Raw genomic sequence first — 22,755 nt, 5'->3', positions numbered from 1 at the left:
TCACTGATATCTGTTTGAACTTCAAATAAAGCCCAAACTATAAATATTTCTAACTCCACCTACTCATTTCAAAAATTCATGCTATTGGTCACAAAGGGGATGACTGGATAGCTGTACAGGACAGAGTTAGGTCAGTAGAAGTCCGTATTATGGCTGGTAAAACTCGAAGGTAGGCATAGAAGTTTAATGGATACCTGGAGTTGGTGGACCTAATTCTTGGTTAGATCTGATTGATTTGTACTATCTATTAAAGCTCCTTCACCTCCTTTAAAAATCCTATTCTTCTTCATGAAACCTACCCTGACCACTAGTTTAGAGTGAATTTAGATAGCTCTATTTCCAAGTGTTTATCTCATTTTCTCAATTAGACTGAAAACTTGTCGAAGTCAGGTAACTGACAGGCACTCTGACAAATGATAAAAATAAATATTTCATTGATTAGCTCAAACTGAAGATTTTTGCTATTGACTACTACAATTATTGATCTTTTATTCATTTATATTCCAGAAGGAGGTAAAGAAAGGCAAAGGATGGTTCTGCTTGTTTGTCTTCCATGCTCTCTCAGTAAACACATTCTCTAAATGTAAATGCTTGTGTCTTTTCCTAAACAATGACTGCAGTAGACACACCAATTCCTCTCTTATACCCTGTTGTGCGAGCCCTGATTTGGTTCACAAGGGGTAAGGGAGGTGGGTGTATTATGAACTAGGAGAGAGTAATTCTGTTCCTCAGCTCCTGGGATAAATCTCAATGCTAAGATAAACCTGGTGGTACCATTTCTGTTGCAAGCAACTGCATTAGACCCAGTGCTGGCCAAGGAGACAAGAGTGGAAATCTATTGAAGAGGCTTCTGGAAAAGGGTTCTTAAAAGACAAGAAAAAGATGGTGCTTTCTCTTTCTATTGGACATTGTTATATCCATATGAAGTATTTTGAACTGCTGTCTTGTCACCAATCTGAGGAAGAATTGCAGAATAGAGTAGGAATCCTGATATGTTGGGCTATACCATGCTATGGGCTTATCACACAAAATGAAAAATCCTCTTATTGTTCAGTCTAGCTAAGACAAGTGTTTCCCTTTCAGCCTAAAGCATCCGAACTGACACAGTATCTCAGAATCTTCCTCATAAGAATTCTCTAGGTAGAAATGTATGGCCTGAGAAGTTCCCAAGGAAAACAATGGGGATTTAAAACAAGAATGATGGCCTTAGAAGCAGCTGCCTATGTAGCTCTGCACCTGTGTATCTATCCTTACAAGGCCTCTGGTGAGTCTGATTAATGTTCAAGCCTAAGAACTAGGGCAAGTATAGAGAGCATACAGTGGGTAGAATTTTTTATTCTACATAACAGGCCATTGCCATACAAGGAACAGAACAATTTCCACATAATATATAGGCACTCTGGTTTGTTCTTTTTCCCTTCAACTGTGAATACTTTATTACACAGTGCTTTCATTTATTCTTCCTATATTTCCATCTCATCTCTGCTCTGCTATGGGGTATATGTAGAGGATGTGGAGACAAGAAGGAAGCACTAGATATAAGAGATGGGAGAAATGCACCTGCACAAAATCAGTCTTTGATTTGTTGTTTTAACAGGATATGTGAAAGTATTTTTCTTTGATTATGACTGAAGAATTGAAAAGGATGCTTATTAACTCCTTCGCTACACAATTCAACAGTCCAGTTGTCATTAATTAATTGAATTAAAGGGAAAAAGAATATCATTCACTGAACATCAAATAAAGAGAAAGAAATGTGAGATTTTACTTGGGACCATTATTTTTTGAAAAATGTCTAAGTCTCTGATTCTCCATTTCACTAATGTTCCTTCATACACACTGAGTTCTGCTATGACCTGCCTTCCTACTCAATGTTAATTAAAACCAAAGGACACTTTGGTAGAAGAGCTATTTTACTAGGCAGAGAAGGAGAGGCAGTGAGAATGCATAGGAAGGGCTTATATGGATACCTCAGATGAGAAAGTGAAAAAGGCTGTCCCTAAACGGACACTGATAATTTTAGTAAAGCTGTGCCAAGAGGGTGAGTAGGGTTAAAGTTACATCATTCTTCCTGTAATTTCAGCTCTGTTAAACAACAATTTTAAGTCAATGGGTCTTTCATAGTCTTGTCTATGTGGGGAACAGCTGTTCAACTTTTACTAGACAGCTGAAGCCATGGTGTCTGAGAAAGTGGCAGAACTTGCTAATAGCTGAAAGCAGCTGCCAGCAGTTCATCATTTCCACACTGGATTGCTGCTTAGCAGAGTCACCAGGCTAATACACAAAGCACAGGTGATAGTGAAGGTCCTGACATCTAAGAGCCCTGATTTTCAGAAACCCTGAACAATACAAAAAGGCTTAACAACAACAAAAAACAAAAGCACATGGACTTATAACAAATTCATACTGTAGGGTAGTATCTAGAGCTTATCAGTACTAGTGTGCAAAAAATCCAGGAAAAAATAAATTAAATCTGAACCACTTATTTAGCTCCACTAACAATATCCATCCACATTCACACAGAGTTCTTTTCCTTAGCAGAAAAGTTACATCATCCCCCCAAATTTTTATATATATGTGAAATAATAACTTAGTTGGCCTAAAAATAAAAACAGACTATCTAGTGGAAATAGTTATTCATCTATGAGTCTTATATATTCAGCAGTCCCCAACCTTTTTGGCACTAGGGGCCAGTTTCATGGAAGACAATTTTTCCACAGGCTGGGGAAGAGGGAGTGGGGTGTCAAGGACGGGGAGGGTACGGTGCAGAGCTCAGGTGGTGATGCATGGCCCTTTGCTAACAGGCACAGACTTGTAACAGGCCATGGCCCGCAGTTGGGGACTGCAGTGATACATGGTAAGAGAAAAACAAGGAAGAAAGAAGTTACATGTACTTTTAAATAAATTTCTTTATTTTATATGCTATCTTATAAAATATTTTTTTTTACTCCATTTTACTTTCATCTTAATTGCCTAGTCTTTTTATTCTGTTATAATAATTGTTCTTAGAAATTATCACAAATTATATTAAAAATCAGGGAAGATATTAATAAATAATTCAAAACTAGTGAATATCTCAATAGTCTCCAAAATGAACTTAAAAACGAAGGCTCTGTTTACATTCTTTCTTTTTTGAGACAGGGTCTCGCTCTGTTGCCCAGGCTAGAGTGCAGTGGCATCATCGTAGCTCACTGCAGCCTCAAACTCCTGGGGTCAAAGGATCTTCCTTCCTCAGCCTCTCCAGTAGCTGCGACTGTGGGTGGACACCACCATGCTGGGCTGGTTTTTCTTTTATTTTGAGACAGTCTCGCTTTTTCACCCCTGCTAGAGTGCAGTGGCATTGTCATAGTTCATGGTAACATCAAACTCCTGGACTCAAGTGATCTTCCTGCCTCAGCCTCCTGAGTAGCTAGGACTGTAGGTATGTGACATGATGCCTGGCTAATTTTTCTATTTTCAGTAGAGACAGGGTCTCGCTCTTGCTCAGGCTGATCTGGAACTCCTGACCTAAAGTGATCTTCTGGCCTCGGCCTCCCAGAGTGCTAGGAGAAGAGGTGTGAGCCACTGTGCCCAACCTACATGCTCTCTTATCGTCAAAATCTAAAAGATGTTTTCATAAATTTTTACTGAATTTTACTGAAAAACAAATGAACTAGAAGTATTTCCAAGTAGCCCATATATATTATGAAGTAGTTAGATAAAAGAGAAGCCTACCTGTGAGAGGTGAAGGTGATCCAACCGGTGTTGATGGATTTGATGGAAAACTACTGCTGGTATGGTCAGGAGAATAAATCTAAAAAGAAAACAAGAGATATACATGCATTGATATGTGACAACAAAAATATAAATCTATTCACGTGGAATTGTTTTTATAATCTCAGTTGCCATCTCTAAGACTCAGAGTAAGAAATTTTCTCATCAATTTTAGGTTGCATTACACAAAGATCACAGAAGCCTCAGTTTTAAAACTAGGATTAAAAGGTATTGTAAATATTCTAATATGAGAGGAATAAATTACATCTATTTATTATTCTAGTTGAAAATAATTTAAAGCTTTTAATTGTTAGAACAGAAAAATGAAAAGTGATAAAGTTAACAAATATGATAATTAAATAATCTTTCTAGATATATCATCTACACTAACTGGTATCCTTTAAAAATAATCACCTCAGAATACTATTATCTTCTGGAATGGTCTTTAAAAACAGTTAACTATCCCTAATGATGTGCCAAAGAAAAAAATAAAAAAAAATAAAAAATAAAAAATAAAAACAGTTAACTAGATAAAGAAAATAATTTTTTAAAATCGTTACCCCTTACCTCTCATTTAAAAACTTACTCAGTTTGACCAACCACATTTTTGCTAATTTTAGCTCCAAATGATTGTAAGAGCATTGTAAAAAATTAAACTTGCTCTCAAAGGATACTTTGTCACTCTTGAAAAAAGTGGAAAACCCCTGATGTACTTCAAAAAGCATTCCTAAATTAGCTTGTGAACTTTACTTCCCAACAGGTCTATTTCAAAGAGGATAAAATATCAGAAAACATAAATTTTGATATTCTGGCTAAAGTTTTATTGGAATACTTTTTATATACATTTCATACTGCCATAAATAAATAGTAACAGAGACTCATCTAGTTTATCTAGCACTTAAAAATTCCCCTTAACCCAGGCGCCAAGGGCCTGAACACTAAGAGATCTCTTCTAGGACATCCTATTCTTATAACAAGCATAATAAACCATTTTTGCATCTCAACACTTAGGGTAGACAAATTAACTTATGTGGATAAATTGTGGTCAAATATTTTATTGTTTTTTCTTTTCTTTTTTTCTTGAGACAGAGTCTTGCTCTGCTGCCTGGGCTAGAGCACCATGGCATCAGCCTAGCTTACAGCAACCTCAAACTCCTGGGCTCAAGCAATCCTTCTGCCTCAGCCTCCTGAGTAGCTGGGACTACAGGCTTGTGCCACCACACCCTCCTAATTTTTTCTATTTTTAGTTGTCTGGCTAATTTCTTTTTTTTATTTTTAGTAGAGATGGGGTCTTGCTCTTGCTCAGGCTGGTCTCAAACTCCTGGCCTCAAGCAATCCTCCCGCCTAGGCCTCCCAGAGTGCTAGGATTACAGGTGTGAGCCACCACGCCCAGCCATGGTCAAATATTTTAAAAAAGAAAATGACTTGTGAATGCAGAGTCATCCAATAGAAACAACCTTGCTCTGAACAAGGGCTCTACTGAATTTAAAGAGGCCTGAATTATGGCATATGAGCGTCTCAGCATTGGTTTTAAAGATAATACAATGTTTTTTCAGTTTCTGAACAAGCCAGCTATTGGGAGATATTCATGTAAAACAAAATTCTGCAAGTCGTGATTAACAAATGTAATGGCTTTTATTTTTTTTAAAAGATAACACAAATTACAGTCCAGGCGGGTGTGGTGGCTCATGCCTGTAATCTTAGCACTCTGGGAGGCTGAGGCAGGAGGATCGCTCAAGGTCAGGAGTTCAAAACCAGCCTGAGCAAGAACGAGACCCTGTCTCCACTAAAAATAGAAAGAAATTAATTGGACAACTAAAAATATGGAAAATATTAGCCGGGCATGGTAGCGCATGCCTGTAGTCCCAGTTACTGGGGAGGCTGAGGCAGTAGGATTGCTTGAGCCCAGGAGTTTGAGGTTGCTGTGAGCTAAGCTAACACTAATAGCACTCTAGACCCGGCAGCCAAGTGAGACTCTGTCTCAAAAACAAAAACCAAACACTAATTACAAATTGTAAGTAGGCCAGAGTCTACTTTCTTTTGACTACAGGTGGATATATCTACTTCAAAATAAAATATATCAATTTGTATGATGGTTAGTAAGTTATAATTGTAAATGCCTTTAAATGCTAACTGTTTCAAATAGTTAGATCCAGAAGTTGTAAACTCAAGTTAGAAAGCCATTTTGAAAAAGCAAAGGTGTGGAAAAAAGTTCAAAAGACTTTGGGAGGACTTAGTAACGGGGGGTTAGTATAATATCAATATTGCTGGTCTTAAAAAGTTGTTAAAGTTGTGATCTGTGAAAATTACCTAAAGGTCACATTTTGGTTCCCAGTGGCTTGCACACATATACATTGATTTAATTCTTACTATGTAAGTAAATTAGGGAAGGTCATCAAACTTCAACAAAAACATGTTTCAAAACACCCCCTTATCATTGTAAACTATTCTTATGTTCAAGATTCAAATAGTTATACCTTTATGAGAAACTGATGCTTACTTTTATATGTCTTTAGCTATAATATTGGTAAGGGAAGGAAGGGCCAAAAACATTTATGGTATTAGATGAGGAGAAAGCTTCAATTTTATGCAAATCTGTGATTATTATAAACTAGCCTAATTCTGTGACTTTTAATCCTCATCTGTAAGGATTAAAAGCATTGGAGAAATAGAATTCCCTCTCTGTCACACATTCATGCTTGTTTTCTTTTTTCAAAATTTATTGAGGTAAAATACACAATTTGCCATCTGTATCATTTTAAGTGTACAGATCAGTGGTATTAAATATATTTATATTCTTTTCCCCCATTCTCTCCCCCCATTCTATTTTCTTTATAGTGCTTACATTATATTCCTCATCATCCGAATGTGTTTATTTGCTTATTATCTGCCTCTTACCCATTCCCCTATTAAAAATGTAAGTGGCAGAAGAACAAGGACTTTGTCTTATTTATCAGTGCTGTAGCTTCAGATTCCACGACAGTGTTGATAAATGGCGAGGGTTTAATATATAGCTGTTGTAAGAATAAAGGGTAGCATCATTTCTAGGAATTCCCATTTAAGTGATTGTTTTCAGCCCTGGATGTGTTTACCCAGGTTCCATATTTTTTTTACTCTTCCATTTCTCTTAGGTAGGTATTCCCAGAATTTCAGTTTTCTTTTCTATTTACCTGTGCTTCATTTCTTAGTAACACTATTCTTTTGTAAAGTATCAACCATCATATCCTGGTGAATGACTCCTAAATAGACATCTATACTGTCCTAACATTGGTGGTTGCTAGACTTCTCTAAACTGACATGTTCTTCTTTCATCTCAAGCTCAGTATGCCCAAACCCAAACTTTGCATCACCACCCCAGGCTTCCTACCCTCCTATCTGTACTCTACTGTCCCCTCTACTTTAGTTAGTAGCACCATTCTCACAGTCACCAAAAGCACCATCTCTCTCCCCTCTTTTCCTCTGTCCTTTCATCCTTCCCTTTGTAGACACCAATACATACAATTCCCTATAATGTTTCTGGACAGGCATATGTCATTCTCACTGCCATGACACCATTTTAAATCTATATTAGAACTAGTGGCTAGACTATTTAAGACTTTATACTTCTAGTAACTCCCTTCTTTTAACCCAAACCACTGTCCTCAAAAACAGTTTTGAATAGTCAAATTCCATGTTCCTGTTGCCTGCTAAATAAAACAGAATGACATTTGATGTCTTCCATATTCTGGTCACAAAAATACCTATCTTACAATCTAGTTATAACCTACATACCCTATTATGTGTCCAAACAAGACAGTTTTTTCATTTTTCTGAACATAGTTTGTCCTCCTTTTAGAATTCCTTCCTCTTAACTTCCCCCTGATGGAATTCTATACTATATCAAAACTCAACTATATCAAAACTATATCTATATCAAAACTCAACTATATCAAAACATTTACATGTCATTTTCACCTCCCTTATACTTTTAAAATAACCTGAATTTCTCTTTAGTCTTTTACTTCACACTGTGTTCTACATTACCATTACTGGTATGGCTGTCTTATCTTCTCTCCTTGATTATTAAGCTCTTTGAAGACAAGAACCTTTATATTGGTCAACATAGAAGCCATCATTGTCTGCCACTATTTTATAGAAGCAGGTGCCCAATATATATTTTTTAAACTTGAGTTGTTAAAGTACACTTAACATTTGGTATAATACTGATAAAAAGGACTTAGTAAATGGCAGTATTTATTTTAGTGTTTATGTAATAGGTGTTGGAAATACCAAAGGGGGGAAAAAGAGTTTGTTATAAAGATGACATAATTTCAAATCAGTTTTATGGTGTAAACTTTGAGAACATCATTAGGTAAGCATGAGCTTTTGAGGGTAGAAATGGACTACTAATCCTTATTTTCCCTGACAACTCTGCCCTTACAGTTAAACAATCCCCAAGCATGTCAAGAACAGGTGAAAGCTCCTTTATGTCAATGAAGGAAGAGATTAGACTTTAGAGTCATATAAAATCACTAACTTTAAATGACTTTGCAAAATGCTGATGCTATATGTAAAAGAGGTCTGAGCTTTTAAAAATCACTATGCAAATAGGAGTAGTACCAAAAATGTATCAAGTATAAAAACATAATTTCTTCACAAAGTGTACAGCAAAACACCAAAGAGAAGTTCAGATTATTTTAAAAGTATAAGGGAGAAGAAAATGACATGTAAATGTGGAAATGCAGCTTCTCCTTTTGTACAATGAAAGCCATTTTTTCTACTAATCCATCACACTTCCTGGTTCTACTTTACCAATTAAAGTGATGACAGAGTAGTTATCAGTACTTTTCCTGAAATTACAGATAGCCCAGCAAGTTACAAGACTTTTTTTGTTCTTTTTACTTTCATAAAAAGAATATATGGGGGAGAAGGAGCAATACGACATTAAAAAGGCATAACACAGGCCTTTTGGATCTCAGATCGTTTCACTAAACTTTATCTCTGCATGTTTATTCTATTATCAAATCACAAACAAATTATACTTATTCTGTAGAAATTGTGTTACTTTAAAAAAAGTTCTAAACACAAGGCTTTATATGACAAAAAGCATTCTAAATCAGAGAAAACATTTCTTTTCATACTTTCTGGCCTTACAGAACTCCTACAATGATGTTTGAAGGGAAGAAAAAAAGTCAGTCACTTAAAAAACAGGGGAAGGAGTGATTTAGAGTGTTGGGCATAAACACAAAGTAAGAACTCATTTTGCATGCAATCCCTGGTCCTCATGCTGTTAAATGACCAATGATGAATAACTCCGGATACCTTCTGCCAGGCTTAAACGGTAATATGCCTCATTTTACTGCAACAAATGAGGCTCCTCCTCCTATCAGTCACGGTCCATTCCAATCAGCAGGGTGCCAATAAGCCAGAGGCTAATGAAAAGGGCCTCAGACAAAAAAGAAACAATGGAGCACTCCCAAGCCCAACCCAGGAACTGTGAGCCCAATTTTTTAAACACTACAGTGCACATTTCAGTTAATCTTTATTATGCTAATGTTATTGAGTCTAAGGAACAAAGAAACTTATTTCATGAATTACTTTTAAACATCAACTTCCCTGAATTTTCTTTTCTTTTGTTAGAGACTACTGACCATTTAACTATCCAGATTAAAACACACACACACATGCAACACACACACAAACACTTTTCCTTTGCTCTAAGGTAGAAATCAAAACATAAATTATCACAAAGAAGTCTGATATAATCAACAAAGTTAAACAGTCCTCTTGTTTGATCTCCTCTAAATTAAAGACCAAGTGTTTTGATATGGTATTAGGCACTGAAATAAACCAGATGTTTCTTCCTCTATATAACTCTCCATGGGCACAATCTTAAAGGGTTATTGTCTGGCAAATGTTCAGGGAAACACATTAGAAATGGCACGAATACCCAATTTTCCTTTCCTTCTATCTACCCTAGTTTATTATCTAAACTAATGCATAATCCACAGGGCTTTGGGAACTTTGTGTAAATACTTTCATGTACAATTCTCTTTCTTGCTATCCTGAGAATAAGACCACAATTATCCAGGCTTAAACCAAAATAAAGGAACCTTTGCAAATGCATTATCTGGCCTTACATGTTTAATCACACAGTATTCTGTGTGCTCTTTAATACCTAAACTGAAGAACAAAGGTTGTACCCTCTGATGTTTCACACATGAAAGATCTTCTGAAACATATATCAGACAATTGGGGAAATAGAATTAATTTCTAATGACAATAGCATGGTTTTTCTCCATCTAAAACTAGATGCTATATTAAAAACGTCATATTATAAAGACCTTAAAATTTCATACTAGTCATAGCCATCATTTCCAAAGATTTGTAATACCTAACATAAAATTATGATATGCATGTCAGACTCTCAGATGTAATCCTCATTAAGTTCCTTCTCCTCATCTTTTCTAATCCTTCCTATCCCCAGATAATGTTTTTGTTTTTCAGTATATTTTGAGAGCACTAAACATATATTAAACTGAATGTGAGTCTGTAATGGAAGTTAGAGAAAAGAATGTGTTTGGGGGAGGTGTCCGGTTGAGGGGGGCGGGAAGCAGATGGATTGAAGGAAGGGATTTGAAATGTGCAGACTATGGCATGCAGTGATGGAGCAGATGGAATGCATCACCATCAGCTATGACAGAAATGATTTATGGAATGACCTGGCTGCTCCTGCCTAGTAACAACATAGGATGACAGAGCTGAGTTTCCATGGCAACCAAAGCCCACCCACTAACTAGATTAAACATTTCTTCCCTGGCTTCCATTCATAGTGAATTTGGATTTTCTCTTCCAAATGCCATCCTGGTTTGGCTAGTAATAATATGGGAAGATATTCAAGGACTTGAAGGGTAACTAAAATGAGCTTGAGGGGCCACTGAGAACATCAAATTCTTGCCTGCTTGAACAAAATAAACAAATGACCTTTGAGAAAAAAGCTCCCAAAAATGCAGGTTATGTTTTCAAAGGTTGCTAGTATTAAAAGTTCAAATGTTGGCCGGGCGCTGTGGCTCACGCCTGTAATCCTAGCTCTTGGGAGGCCGAGGCGGGCGGATTGCTCAAGGTCAGGAGTTCAAAACCAGCCTGAGCAAGAGCGAGACCCCGTCTCTACTAAAAAAAAAAAAAAAAAAAAAAAAAAAAAAAAAAAAAAAAAAAGTTCAAATGTTATTTGTCCTCTCATATGTGAAATATCTGTTAATGGATTCTTCCAGAATCAGAAGGAATAGGTCAAGCCAATTAAATACCTGGGAGCCCCTCAGATTTAACAGTAGAGAATAAAATCTTCTTCTTAAATAGGTAATTTTCATCAGGTGGCAAAAAGTCCAGAAAAAGCGGAGCCGATTCTCTTTAATCCCCACTGACAGAATATAAGACACAGTCACTGTAGCACTGCTCTTTCTGGACATATGGAACAGTGGTTAAGAGCAGAGTCTGAAGGTAGTCAGAGCAGGTTCTAATATATATGGGCTTTACCCTTGCTAGCTTGTGATCCCTAGGGCAAGCTACTTAATCTTTCTGAGCTCAAGTTACTTAACCTTTTAAACTTGAGTTCCTCATCTGTAATGTGGGGATAATAATGCCAACCTTACAGGGTTTTCCTGAGGATTAAATGAAACAGGGCATGTGAATGCTTAATATAGGGCCTACCACACAGTAAACATTCAAATTATACCTGATAATTTTTGTGGGTTTTGTTATTATCATCACTATTATATGATCCAAGATTGAATTCAACATTTATTGAGCTTCATTTTGTGTGGGACTCTAGTATGTAAGTAGACAAATTTGACTTGGTTTCATTTCTCAAGAAGCTTATACTCAACTATAGAGAAAGGTTTATTTACAGAAACAATATATAAAGAGGTTTATCTCCTTAAATGTTCAACAGTTAAAATGAAATAAAAAAAAAATGTTCAACAGTTGCTTCCTACTACTCACATGTACAATAAATGTTTGAAAGAGTTAACAGCATTTCATAGAAAAGACAAAACAACTCTCTGGGAATTCTAATAGGCATATTTCTCAGAAGGAAAGAAGAAAGAAAAAATAGTCTAAAGAGAAATTTCAGAAAGTATAAAACACAAGTGAATCTTTTAAAATAATTAGATTTGGAATCTTTGTAGATTACTGATTAAAGCTCTCCCTCTAGTTGTAGCATTCCAAAAGAAGAAATTTTATTGTTTTAATAATTAGATATTAAAATGCAGTCATTACTTTGTCACTAATATCCTGATGTGATGTAAACTATCTGCTCAGGAAAATATCATACAATTCCTTCAAATCAGTTTTATTCATTTTAGCATGAGTTCTTCAATGAATCTGTTTTTTTTTTTCTGAGAAGGCTTTCATTTCCTATCTCTTGACTAAATCAGCTGCAGCTGATTGTTTCTGCCTTTAAAAAAATAACAGTACATAAAATACTTTTCATCTTGGAAAAGCTCTTTATGAAGGCACTTCATTCTCTGGATCAGAAGAATAGTCGAGTTGTCTTTCTTGGTTCACTTGACTTATTTTAATGGGCCACTCACTATGTATTTAAAATAAATAAACAGACTTCATGATTAATCTCAGTAACTTGTACTTTAACATACTTCTTTGTCCTCTTCACAGCATTTGTTGTAACACTGTGGGCTTTCCTACAATACAGCCTCTCAAAAAAACTGTCCTGAACCCTTGGTAATATTAATAGAATTGTTTACTTTTACACCAAGAAGGTTAGGCAAGCACCAAAATCTGCATTCAGCATGTGCCTAGGCAGACTTTGAGGGGTTTGTGCTGTGTGACCTAAAGTTCTTATGAGGTTGTCTAAAATGAAAAAATATGTTAGCAGGGTCTATGGTGGTCCCATGTGTACGAAATTATATGTGACAGAATCAAGTGTGCTTTCCTTACCAAGGAGCAGAAAATCACTGTCAAAGTGCTGAAGGCACAAACATAAAGTCAGAAAGTGAGATTTTTAAAAATGAAGCTTTTTTGAATAAAAAACCCAAAAGTTTTAAAAATGCCCAATTTTCTCTTCCTTCTACTTATACTTGATCCATTAAAGCAAAGACAGATATTTAAATTGAAGTCAGAAGGGTAGTGGTGGAGATGGGGTGGAAAGGTGTTCTCATGAGTTAATTTAAGGGCAGGTACCAATATAAACCAAAAATAGTTCTAAATGTGTAATGAAACCGATCTCGTCATAGCTACACTCTTTAGACACTTATCACTCACAAAATCTAATCATTGCATTCAACATCGTAAAATGCATTCAGTAGAATGTGTAAAACCAATACTCACAGATGCCAAAGCCTTTCCAAGTGCATCACCTGTCTGTGAGCTTCCAGCAGCATTCCCTCTGGTTCCTGGGCATTTCAAATAGAGAACAAATTAAGAATTTTAGCAAGCAAGTATGCTTTTTTAAAAAGCATTTTCCCATTATTTCAAGGGTGTGTTCTCTATTGTCATCTCACACCTGTCACAATAAACCAGGAAACACTCTGCATGCGTTGTATTTAATAAGCTAAAGTAAAAAGACGGATTCCTTACCAGTCTGTATTATGAAAATCAAGTTTCTTGTCTTCTTTTCTTTCATTTTTAAACATATATTGAAAGATATGGGGTTCACTGAAAATCTCCAAATTAGGTTCTAGAAAGTTTTGCTAACCCAAAAAGCTCACCTAGAATGCTATCTGATCCATTGATAGGAGGAGTGTGTGAGGCAGCAACATAAGGTGAACTGCTGGTACTGCCACGATGAAAGCTGGACATTGGTGGAAGACTCGTGCTTATGTCTGTTGGTGAAACTGAGTGTGGAGGATAATTCTAGGAAAAGGGGGAAAGAGACGTGATCTATTAAGAATATTTTCTGAATAATATGCACAATGGACAACTATAACAGGTCAAAGTTAGCAGCTAAAGAGTGCTGATATTATCATTTACTTTCTAAAAAGGTATTGCAAATGCAGTAAGCCTAGAAGTGATACTTCAAACTTCAGAAGTTTTGGCAGAATCAAATTTTACACTTGTAATCCAAAAAGAAACACAAGTGAGGACAAAGTGTTGCTGAACCCTACTCATGTGTTATAGCCTACCAAGCGTTCATGTGAATGAAGGCTGCCATAACTACTGGACTGAGACATGTGGGAAGTGGAGGTCCCCAGAATTCCACCAAAACCAGGCTGGCTCATCCCATTTGATGAACTCCAAAGGTCAGAAGAATTGTGGGTCCCATCTAAGACAAAAAGAGAAATATAAAATTTTCCTTAGCTAAAATTTTTCTTTTATTTTGATGATGCTTATAAAAATGCAAAGGATATCCTTTAGATAAGTTTTTCTTCCTGTTAGGTAGATAGCTAGGGTCTCCAGCTCTTCTAGGGACAAGGGTGCCCTGCCTTGGTGCTGCCTTGAGCAATCACCCTATCTAGGAAGGATAAGAGTGGGCACTCCACCTTGGCGTTGCCCCACCCTTAATCCTATCCTGAGCAACTGCTACACCTAGGAAAGGACGAAATACCTTACCAATCTGGGAATTCCCTAGCCCAGGCATAATAGGATTTGTAAAGTAACCTAGAGTAAGGCTAATTATTATGTCATTAGCTTAAATCTATATTGTGGTTCATCCCCTTAGCCCAGGCTAGGCTTTCAGAGGAGCTCACATATGCAGACACAACCTTGAGAATACCTGTTGATCATCTGGTAACATCCCACACCTCCCCAAAGCCCTTCTCCAGATCAGGCCAATAAAAGAAAACAACCCAAGAATTCCTAGAGAGAGAGGGAGAGTCAGTCTGTCTCTCCCCACTCACACAGTCAGACCTGTTTCATTTTACAATATAAAGCTGCTTGTGTAAAACTGCTTTCTGCTGTGGTCACTCCACCACACTGGACCTGCTTGTGATTTTTTTTCCAAGCAAGGAGCCAAAGAACTAGGATAACAGTCCGCCAAGAGGCTGGACCTGACATGTTGGTGTGTCTGGTCATTCTTTGGCCAAGAACACACCAAGAAGCGAGAGCAGGCTGCCACCCTGACATTCCCTTTTCCAACCTACTCTTCTATACAGTTTTCTTCTCTTCAAACTGTGAAATTACTACTTAAAATTAAGGAATAACCTTTAAAGTTAGAAAAAAAAAAATCCGAACTACAGTAGGTAGGTAGGTCATCTAAATTCGTATCAAGGAGGATAATAAAAATTCCAAATTTAGGGATAGGCTGGCTGTAATTTTTGGTTAAATGGTATATCCACAAATAAACCAAAAAAGTTCTTAATCTATAACAGAGGCAATTATATCTAACATTTTGAAACTGTGGAGTAAAGAAGTTTCTCTAACAGTAAACCTAAGTAATTAATAATAACCATATTATATAGTCAGCCTTCAAATGAAAAGTGTCAGCAATGACTTCATTTTCAAATATTCATATAAAGCCAAAGAATCATTTATGTAATAATTTATTGCTCCCACATACCTGCTTCATACAGTCCAAAACTACAGGAGACCAAATAAAAATGACTGGCTAGATGTGAATTAAAGGAAATGTGACACTTTTTCTCTCTTAGTAACTTTTACTATGTTCTATGATATTCACTCTTTATTTATATTGGTAATTCTAGGTGTGATATGAACCTATAATTTAAACAAAAAACTAAAGTTAGTAGCTTTCACACATTTAAATTCTAAGATGAGCAAGAGCAGCTCTATTCACTTTTCTTAATTTAAGTTCTTTATAAAGTCAGTCAATACTGAATGGACACTCCAGTGGTTTGCTGGATAATCCAACTAAATTGCAGTCAGCAGTAAAAAGCACTAGAAAACTATAAAGCTAAATTTTAATTTACTTTAGCCAAAAAAATACCTAGATAAATAATGTCTGAATTGCTGTGTAGGTATTCTCTTTCCTCACATTTTAGAATACTGGCTAAGACACAGAAGACTGTGGTAGTATTTGACAACTATTTGGTAGTACTTACCTTGCATAAAGAAAGTGCTAGCAAACATACTGGTTGGTGGCTTAGGAGATGGATAACTAGGAGATTCACGGTTGAAATCATCTGAATTTGGAGATGGTGCATATACCTTAAAATTAAACAGTAAATTTAATTAAAATGTAAATGATTATTGTTAATTATGTAAAATGAGCTCTACATTCCATAAAGGGCCTAAAAAGGTCTATCTAATCTCTATAAAGGCCTACCCCAACCACAAAGAACACTGCCTAAATCCACATAAATAATGTCAAACTTAGTTGCTATCTATATGTCTTTTTAACTGATTACTAGAGAAAACTATGACTTCAAATATCCCTATAATGCACGTTGGTGTGACAATTATACCAGGTGGTTGAATAAAATCATAAATGTTGACTTGGCTTATAAAATACAAATCTCACACACAGACTTATGATTCAAAATTTGATGGACCAAATATATGTTTTAAATATAGCATAAAGTAAAATTTATGGTCATAAAATTCATTCTTTTCACTGTTATAAAAGTTACCAAATAAAATGAGTTTGATTAAATGTTGCTACCCTTTGCTATATTACAAGGTAACTGTGAGACAACTGTTCAGGAACTTCCTTAACTTGGTATAGTTGGCAAATTAAAATCAAATTCTGTTGAGGGGTTTTAATTCTTTAATTTCAAGTACACTTTCAAGTCTGGCACAGCTTTAAGAAAAATCTCATTTAATTTGTTAAAGCAGTATTAATTTCCTTTGATAAACTCTCACTTCAGATAAGCAAACTATGAAGATTGTGAAGTAGCAAATGGCCAACATTTGCATTCCTCTGGAAAACTAAATAGGCAGCCAAATAACCATAATGATCAAAACATGAGCACACTATTCTCCTAACTACTGAAAAGAAGAAGGAAATAAGTAACACTTGTATGATCTGTAAAAGTAAATTTCCAGAAGTCAGGAAGGGAAAGGTAAGCTATTTTGAGCAGTGAATGAAACAATTTATTTTGTTCTAGTTTGAAAAGGATATATCCATTAAATTTCACTGCAAAATAAAAACTCTTTAAGTGTTCACTTAAGTGGAAGAAAGTAAGTGCCATTAAAATTATTGGAGTACGTGTAAAAATCATACATATATTTGTCTGCATAAGCATAAAAAAATTTCTGAAATTACACACAAGAAACTTAATAATGATTACATCTTTGGACTTAGGATTGAGAAGGACTTTTACTTTATTCCCTTCTACATAATTTGGTATTTTTTACCCCAAGCATATATTTCTATACATTAATTACAGAAAAAGAATTAAGGAAGTCCACCAAGATTAAAATGGGGGTCCAATTTTTTAATTTACATAAAAAGTAAATTATATTAATTTATTCTTTCTCTCAGACACTAAATGTAAAGACCTCTTGCAAATTACCCTAACCTTTCCAAGACTCAATTTCCTCTTTTATAAAATGATGCCAATAGTACTCAAAGTAAGCAGTCAATAAGTATTAGCTAATATTATTATCCATCATTCTAATTAGGAGCAGTTATTCACTAAATATCCCCATATACACCGTTTATCCTACATAAAAGGTTAAAAAGTCTGTTTTTATTCTTCTTGCTAGGTTTGCTAATACTAGCACAGGTGAGTCTTTTTAATGGATTGTCATTCAGGTTTGTTTCCTACCTTTTACATTCCAAAGGTAAAAACACACATCTGTGGTACCTGAGAAATTTGGGACATGATATCATATATTCCTAAGAACTACCCAGAAGGATCCTAGGTGAACAGGGCAGATAAAATGGTTTGTTCATTATACACATTAAACATACTTTTATAGTTTAAAATTAAGCTATTGCATAAATGATTGTGTTAGAATAACTGGGTATATATACTAATGTGTTTGCAATGCATTAGGCTGACAGGCAGGTGAAGTTTTCAGGAAAGAAATTCTGGACTATTTTCTTTTAATCAAAAAAAAAATCTAAACTTAGCCACCACTAGAAGTCCTTTGTCCCCTTTGTATATAGAATTCCCCAAGACCAGATGAAACCACAAACAACAACAAATACAGTAAATTTATAGACCTCGCCAGAGAATACAAATGAGAATCAAATTTAGAAGACAGCATCTGAACATACACTTTTTATCACAAACGTGTATTTACTATACATATCCTTGATCTTAAAGTATGAAATATAAAATTCTCTAATTTTATCCAGGTTATAGATTAAAACACTAGGTAAGCCTCTCACACTTGATAATTATGGAAAAAACCCAATTTTGATTTGTCATTTCACACACAAAAAAGCCTATATAATTTATCAGTTTAAATTTACATAATGTCAATTTATATTTCTTTATCTTTATTCTCATTCAGTTCACTGTATTCCACATATGATATACTTGTAAATTTTTAAAATGTTTGCAATTATAAAAGGAAATAGAGGGATAAACTTGCTTTACTGATTTAGAAATTGTTGCTAAATAAAGGAGAATATGCTGATCAGATAATGGTTAATTGATGGCTGTCATGGAAAGCAAGGAAACCAAGATAAATTACACTAAGCAGAGAAAGAGACTTGCCATCCCTTACTCAAAATTTTTGAAGTTGTAGGGAGAAGACACGGCACATTTTAGAGGTAAAGTCGGTTTTGAATGCTAGTCTTTACAAATGGCCTTTGGAAAAATACACTTTTAAAGGATAGAGCTTATAAATGAAAATAGTAAAAAAAAAAAAAAAAAAAAAAAAAGAGAGAGAGAGAGAAAAACAACCCCTCCAAAACCCCCGAACCTCAACATTATCATTTATGTATTAACACAGTTCAAAATTTTTATCATAATAAAAATATTTTGAAATACATAGTTCTCAGAGAGGTCCATATAACAGCATTTCTGACACAGGCTAAATAACTTTGCTTTTGGTATCTTAACCATAGCTTGCAAAAACATAGATGCAATGTTATGAAGCAGCAGTTGTGCCAGTCTTGATTTTTTAGATCAAAGAGTTCTTGCGGCAAAGCACAACTGATGTGGTCTCAAAGATTTTATTAACTCCAGATGTAGGGAAATAGTCAGCCAATTCCACAAAAAGAGTCTCTCTTAGTTACAATCAGTACTGGCCACAAATTAAAACCAGACTGCTTATGTCATCTGATCACCTGCACACAGATGCCAGTTTTTTTTTTTCCTAGTTATGATCTAATCATATGTTTAAATCTCAAGGATGATTTTGTATCACAACAAACAATCTGAAAAGTAAGAGAAAGAAATATGTATACTTTAAGATGAATAAAATCTACCAGGAGTCAAACTATTTTAAAGGGACTAGAAAAATGTACGATTAAGTCATTTAAGATATTCTATTAAAATGTGGTAGACAGACATTTCCTTTAGAACTCTAGCCTCTGTTTCTGAATGCCAGGCTCACAGTAGCTATCATGGGACTGCCTCTTTTCCCAAGCACTTATATTTTCCTCTCCAAGAATGGTGTTAAAAGAAATTGTGAGTGTCTTGAGAATAGACACTCCTAATTTGAAAGAACAGAACTGAAAATCTAAAATATATCAACCTTTCAACTATTAACTTTGGCTAAAAGAACCCACATTAATACCTTGAATGTTCTGATGGCACCCACCCCAAAAGAACTTTGTAAAAGGGATAGCATACATTAGGAATGAATATTTACAATTACTGTTTATAGTGAGCATGCAATTATGTTTGAAATCTTTTAGTTCATAAAACCAATCTGAGTCAAATTGGCAAAGACAGATCCTTTTTTTCCTGCTTGGATGATTCAGTTTAGTCACACGGATAACCCCCAATTCATGGCAGACCACTCTCTCTTTAGCTGTAGAGGTTGGATCTGTGCACTATGCTCCCGATTTCAATGCAACCTTCCTATAATTAATATTGGAAAACATCCCCTATGAGGCAGGGAAGCATAATGATTTTCTGATAATTATTGAGAAAAGATGCAAAATAGAAGTTTTTACAAAAAAAAGTTTTTCATTTAGTCACATTCAGTAATAAGACAGAGTTAAAGCATTATGTGATTCCCCATACTTTTGAAAATAGATTCATAGCCTGTGTGGTGGCTGATATTTTTATATGTCCCAGATTATGAGGAGATAAGAATATTCTTTAATATGTAAGAATAGTTATATATCCTAATTAACATACCCTTTCAGAGAAAATCAGAGGAATGCTTTAGATGAGTGCTAATGAGAGGTTTCTGTGATGATGGAAATGTTCTGTATCTGTGCTATACAACACAGTAGCTATCAGTCACATGACTATCAAATGTGAAATGTGGATAGTACCAACTAAGAAACTGAATTTTTAACTTTATTTTAATTAATTTAAATAGCTGTATATGGCTAATAGTTACTATCCTGAACAAGGCAGATTTAAATCACCCTCCCTTACTCAGCAGTTCAAGATAATATAAATTATTTTGAAAAATATTCTAGAATTCTCATAAGCTCCAAGGCCTACAAAAACCAGAATCAGCTTAAATTTTCAAACATTTTGGTAACGTCTTTCACCCAATTTAGAATAAAGAAAGAAGTAGCTTACCCATTTTTCTGAACATGATCCAACACAGAACTAATTAGCAAGATTTCATTATGTTTGGGCTTCTATTAGCTTTTGTCAAGATGGTTTGAATAGCAGTTCTCTTTAAGTTCCGATATGTTCAATATCATCAAACACTTTGATACATGTTAATATGGACCTCAAATATGTGAAAGGTCTATGCCAGTAATAGAAATTATCTTGAGCTCAATTTATACTTCCTTACCAAAATAACAAAACAAAATCATTTGGCTAATTTACTCTACTATCATAATTTTAAAATGAAAATATGATATTACATTCAGGAACATCCACTTATTTATCTGGTGTTTCAAATAATTACATTTTGTATGAAACAATAAAAATTTTACAAGATCTAGCTGAGTACTTACTATCTGGGGGAAAAAAGTCTAGGTCAATGGAAAAAAGAAAATCCCAACCCAAGTCAAACCGTGTATTAAAAAAACCATAATTAAGCCTTCTGGCCCTATAATTTAAAAAATATGTCCATTTAAGAGTCAGCCCTCAGAAACTAAGGAAGAAAAACTAGCTAATTACCCTAGAAATTTCTTTTTTAGTGTTTAAAATACTGCTGCTTAACCTATGCAAGTTCCACTCATAGTAATATACACAATTACTATGACAAGTTTCTTTGTGTTTCTGAATTCTGTGGGATCTGAATTTGGTAAAAAAGAGGTTGTTTTAAAAACAGTAAATAAAATTTTGTTTTAATAGTTATACTCATTTAGATAAGAGTGCTAAGAAAAGAACTTTCCTAAAAACCATTTCCTATGTATTTTTTTCTGATCATTTTGGCTCCAATTACTTTGTATGAATATCTATCTTATATATATCCTAAGATAAAAAGCATGTATCTTTGCCTAAAAGGCAAAATTTTAAAGTTTCTGAAGTTTAGGTCTTCACTTTCCTGTTTCTACTCTTATCAAAATTATAAACACAAAGAAAAACACACAAAATTTAAATAAATTCCAAAATGACAGTCTAATTTAAGAATCCCTCAATATCTAAGAATACTTAAATGACAGATTTTATAAACACCTCAATGCTTTAAATATTTTAATATAACATAAAAATAGCAAACTTTGCCATGAAATTAAATTTGCTACTATAGTTTTTATGATAATTCCAAGCCTAAGGGGGAATTATCATTAGTTCCATTAGCCTTAGTACCAGTAAAAATACCACAAAAACTGAAACCACAGACATCATACAGCAAAATATCTAAAGTAAAAGGACTAACTCGGGAATATACAAGTTACCTCTATGGAAGACTCTTCACTGAATTAGCCCGTTAAAAACACAACTAGAATTTCTATAATAGAAATAAATACATGTTTATGTTTTCAACAGTTTCCTAAATAAAAGGACTGATATCTTTTTCCAAAAATTTCCAGAGACATGTTTAGGAGAAAATAAAATTTCCTTTCTAGCAACAATAAGAAAAGTAATTCTGGTTTTCAGTACAAATCATCTTAAAATCAATTACTACTCTTGCTGTCTAACAAGCACAGTTGAATACTACTGGTTTTTAATTGTGAGAAAAATTCCTTCTTAAGTAAACCAAGCACATTTTTATTAATCTTAAATTAATATCACTGGGTTGTCTACTGTTTATCATTTTTCTAATAATCACAAATTTTTCTCTTGAGAGATAAATTATGGAACTTCTAAGAGACAGGGTTTGTAACTTGTTTGCTAGGATAATATATTGAACAAATCAATGACGGTCACATCTTAGCTACCTACATTTTAAAGAAATTTAGATTCAACAATACTGCACCTGATCCCCTTTCCTCAATATGTTCATGAACACGTGAAAAGGGACATAAACTTCTCTCTCAAAAACACTGACAAAACCTCCTGGCAGAGGCTACAGCTTTAACTCACTAGTATTTGTACTCACTGGAATCAAGAAAGGAAAACTTTCCTGAGCTCATATACACTATTCTCTCAGTAAAGGGAGGAAAAAGCCAAAGTAGATTCACGCAACAGTCCTTGTCATTCAATGTCTTTAGCATTCTACTTTTAAAGACTTAAAAAAATGACTTCATGTCTTCCCTATCATAAACATGTTCAATTTAACTTTACTGGGCCCCTAGACAATCTAGAAATTTCAATTAATTTAATTGTACTTTCTTCTTTTATGTTAACTAGCAATAAATCACCCAAGAGAATAGAAAATAACTCTATATACACACACTAGTTTCTGTACTTTTATTAACTGAAAATGTTTATTTGAAAAACAAGTCTTAGAAGCATTTATAATGTAATTTTACTTACTTGTTACTCTAATTCTTACCAAAAAAACCAAAAACAAAAAAAAACAGATTACATAGACAGTCAGGTACCCAAACCATGGCTAAGCCAATTTTCACTATGATGAATTCTATTAGAAGAGACCTGCTAGTCTAATTTCCTGAGTTTTAAAACATAC

At 34.6% G+C, this 22,755-nt stretch overlaps 1 protein-coding gene across 17 annotated transcripts in view; it reads right to left on the bottom strand.

The window, feature by feature from the left end:
• Nucleotides 1-22,755, bottom strand: part of TCF12 (transcription factor 12) — a 356,100-nt gene that overhangs the window by 34,004 nt on the left and 299,341 nt on the right. For all 17 annotated transcript variants that reach the window (XM_076004399.1, XM_012783051.3, XM_076004401.1 and 14 more), the window contains 5 exons: nucleotides 15,744-15,849; nucleotides 13,869-14,008; nucleotides 13,455-13,599; nucleotides 13,075-13,139; nucleotides 3,715-3,793 (listed from right to left, as the gene is read on the bottom strand). In XM_076004399.1, coding sequence (XP_075860514.1) covers nucleotides 3,715-3,793; nucleotides 13,075-13,139; nucleotides 13,455-13,599; nucleotides 13,869-14,008; nucleotides 15,744-15,849 — 535 coding nt within the window. The remainder of the gene's footprint in view (nucleotides 1-3,714; nucleotides 3,794-13,074; nucleotides 13,140-13,454; nucleotides 13,600-13,868; nucleotides 14,009-15,743; nucleotides 15,850-22,755) is intronic.

The sequence above is a fragment of the Microcebus murinus genome, chromosome 6 (genome assembly GCF_040939455.1).
Source record: "Microcebus murinus isolate Inina chromosome 6, M.murinus_Inina_mat1.0, whole genome shotgun sequence".
NCBI classification, from domain to species: Eukaryota; Metazoa; Chordata; class Mammalia; order Primates; family Cheirogaleidae; genus Microcebus; species Microcebus murinus.
Note: the sequence above shows the minus strand (reverse complement) of the source record. Positions and strands in the feature narration are given on the sequence as shown.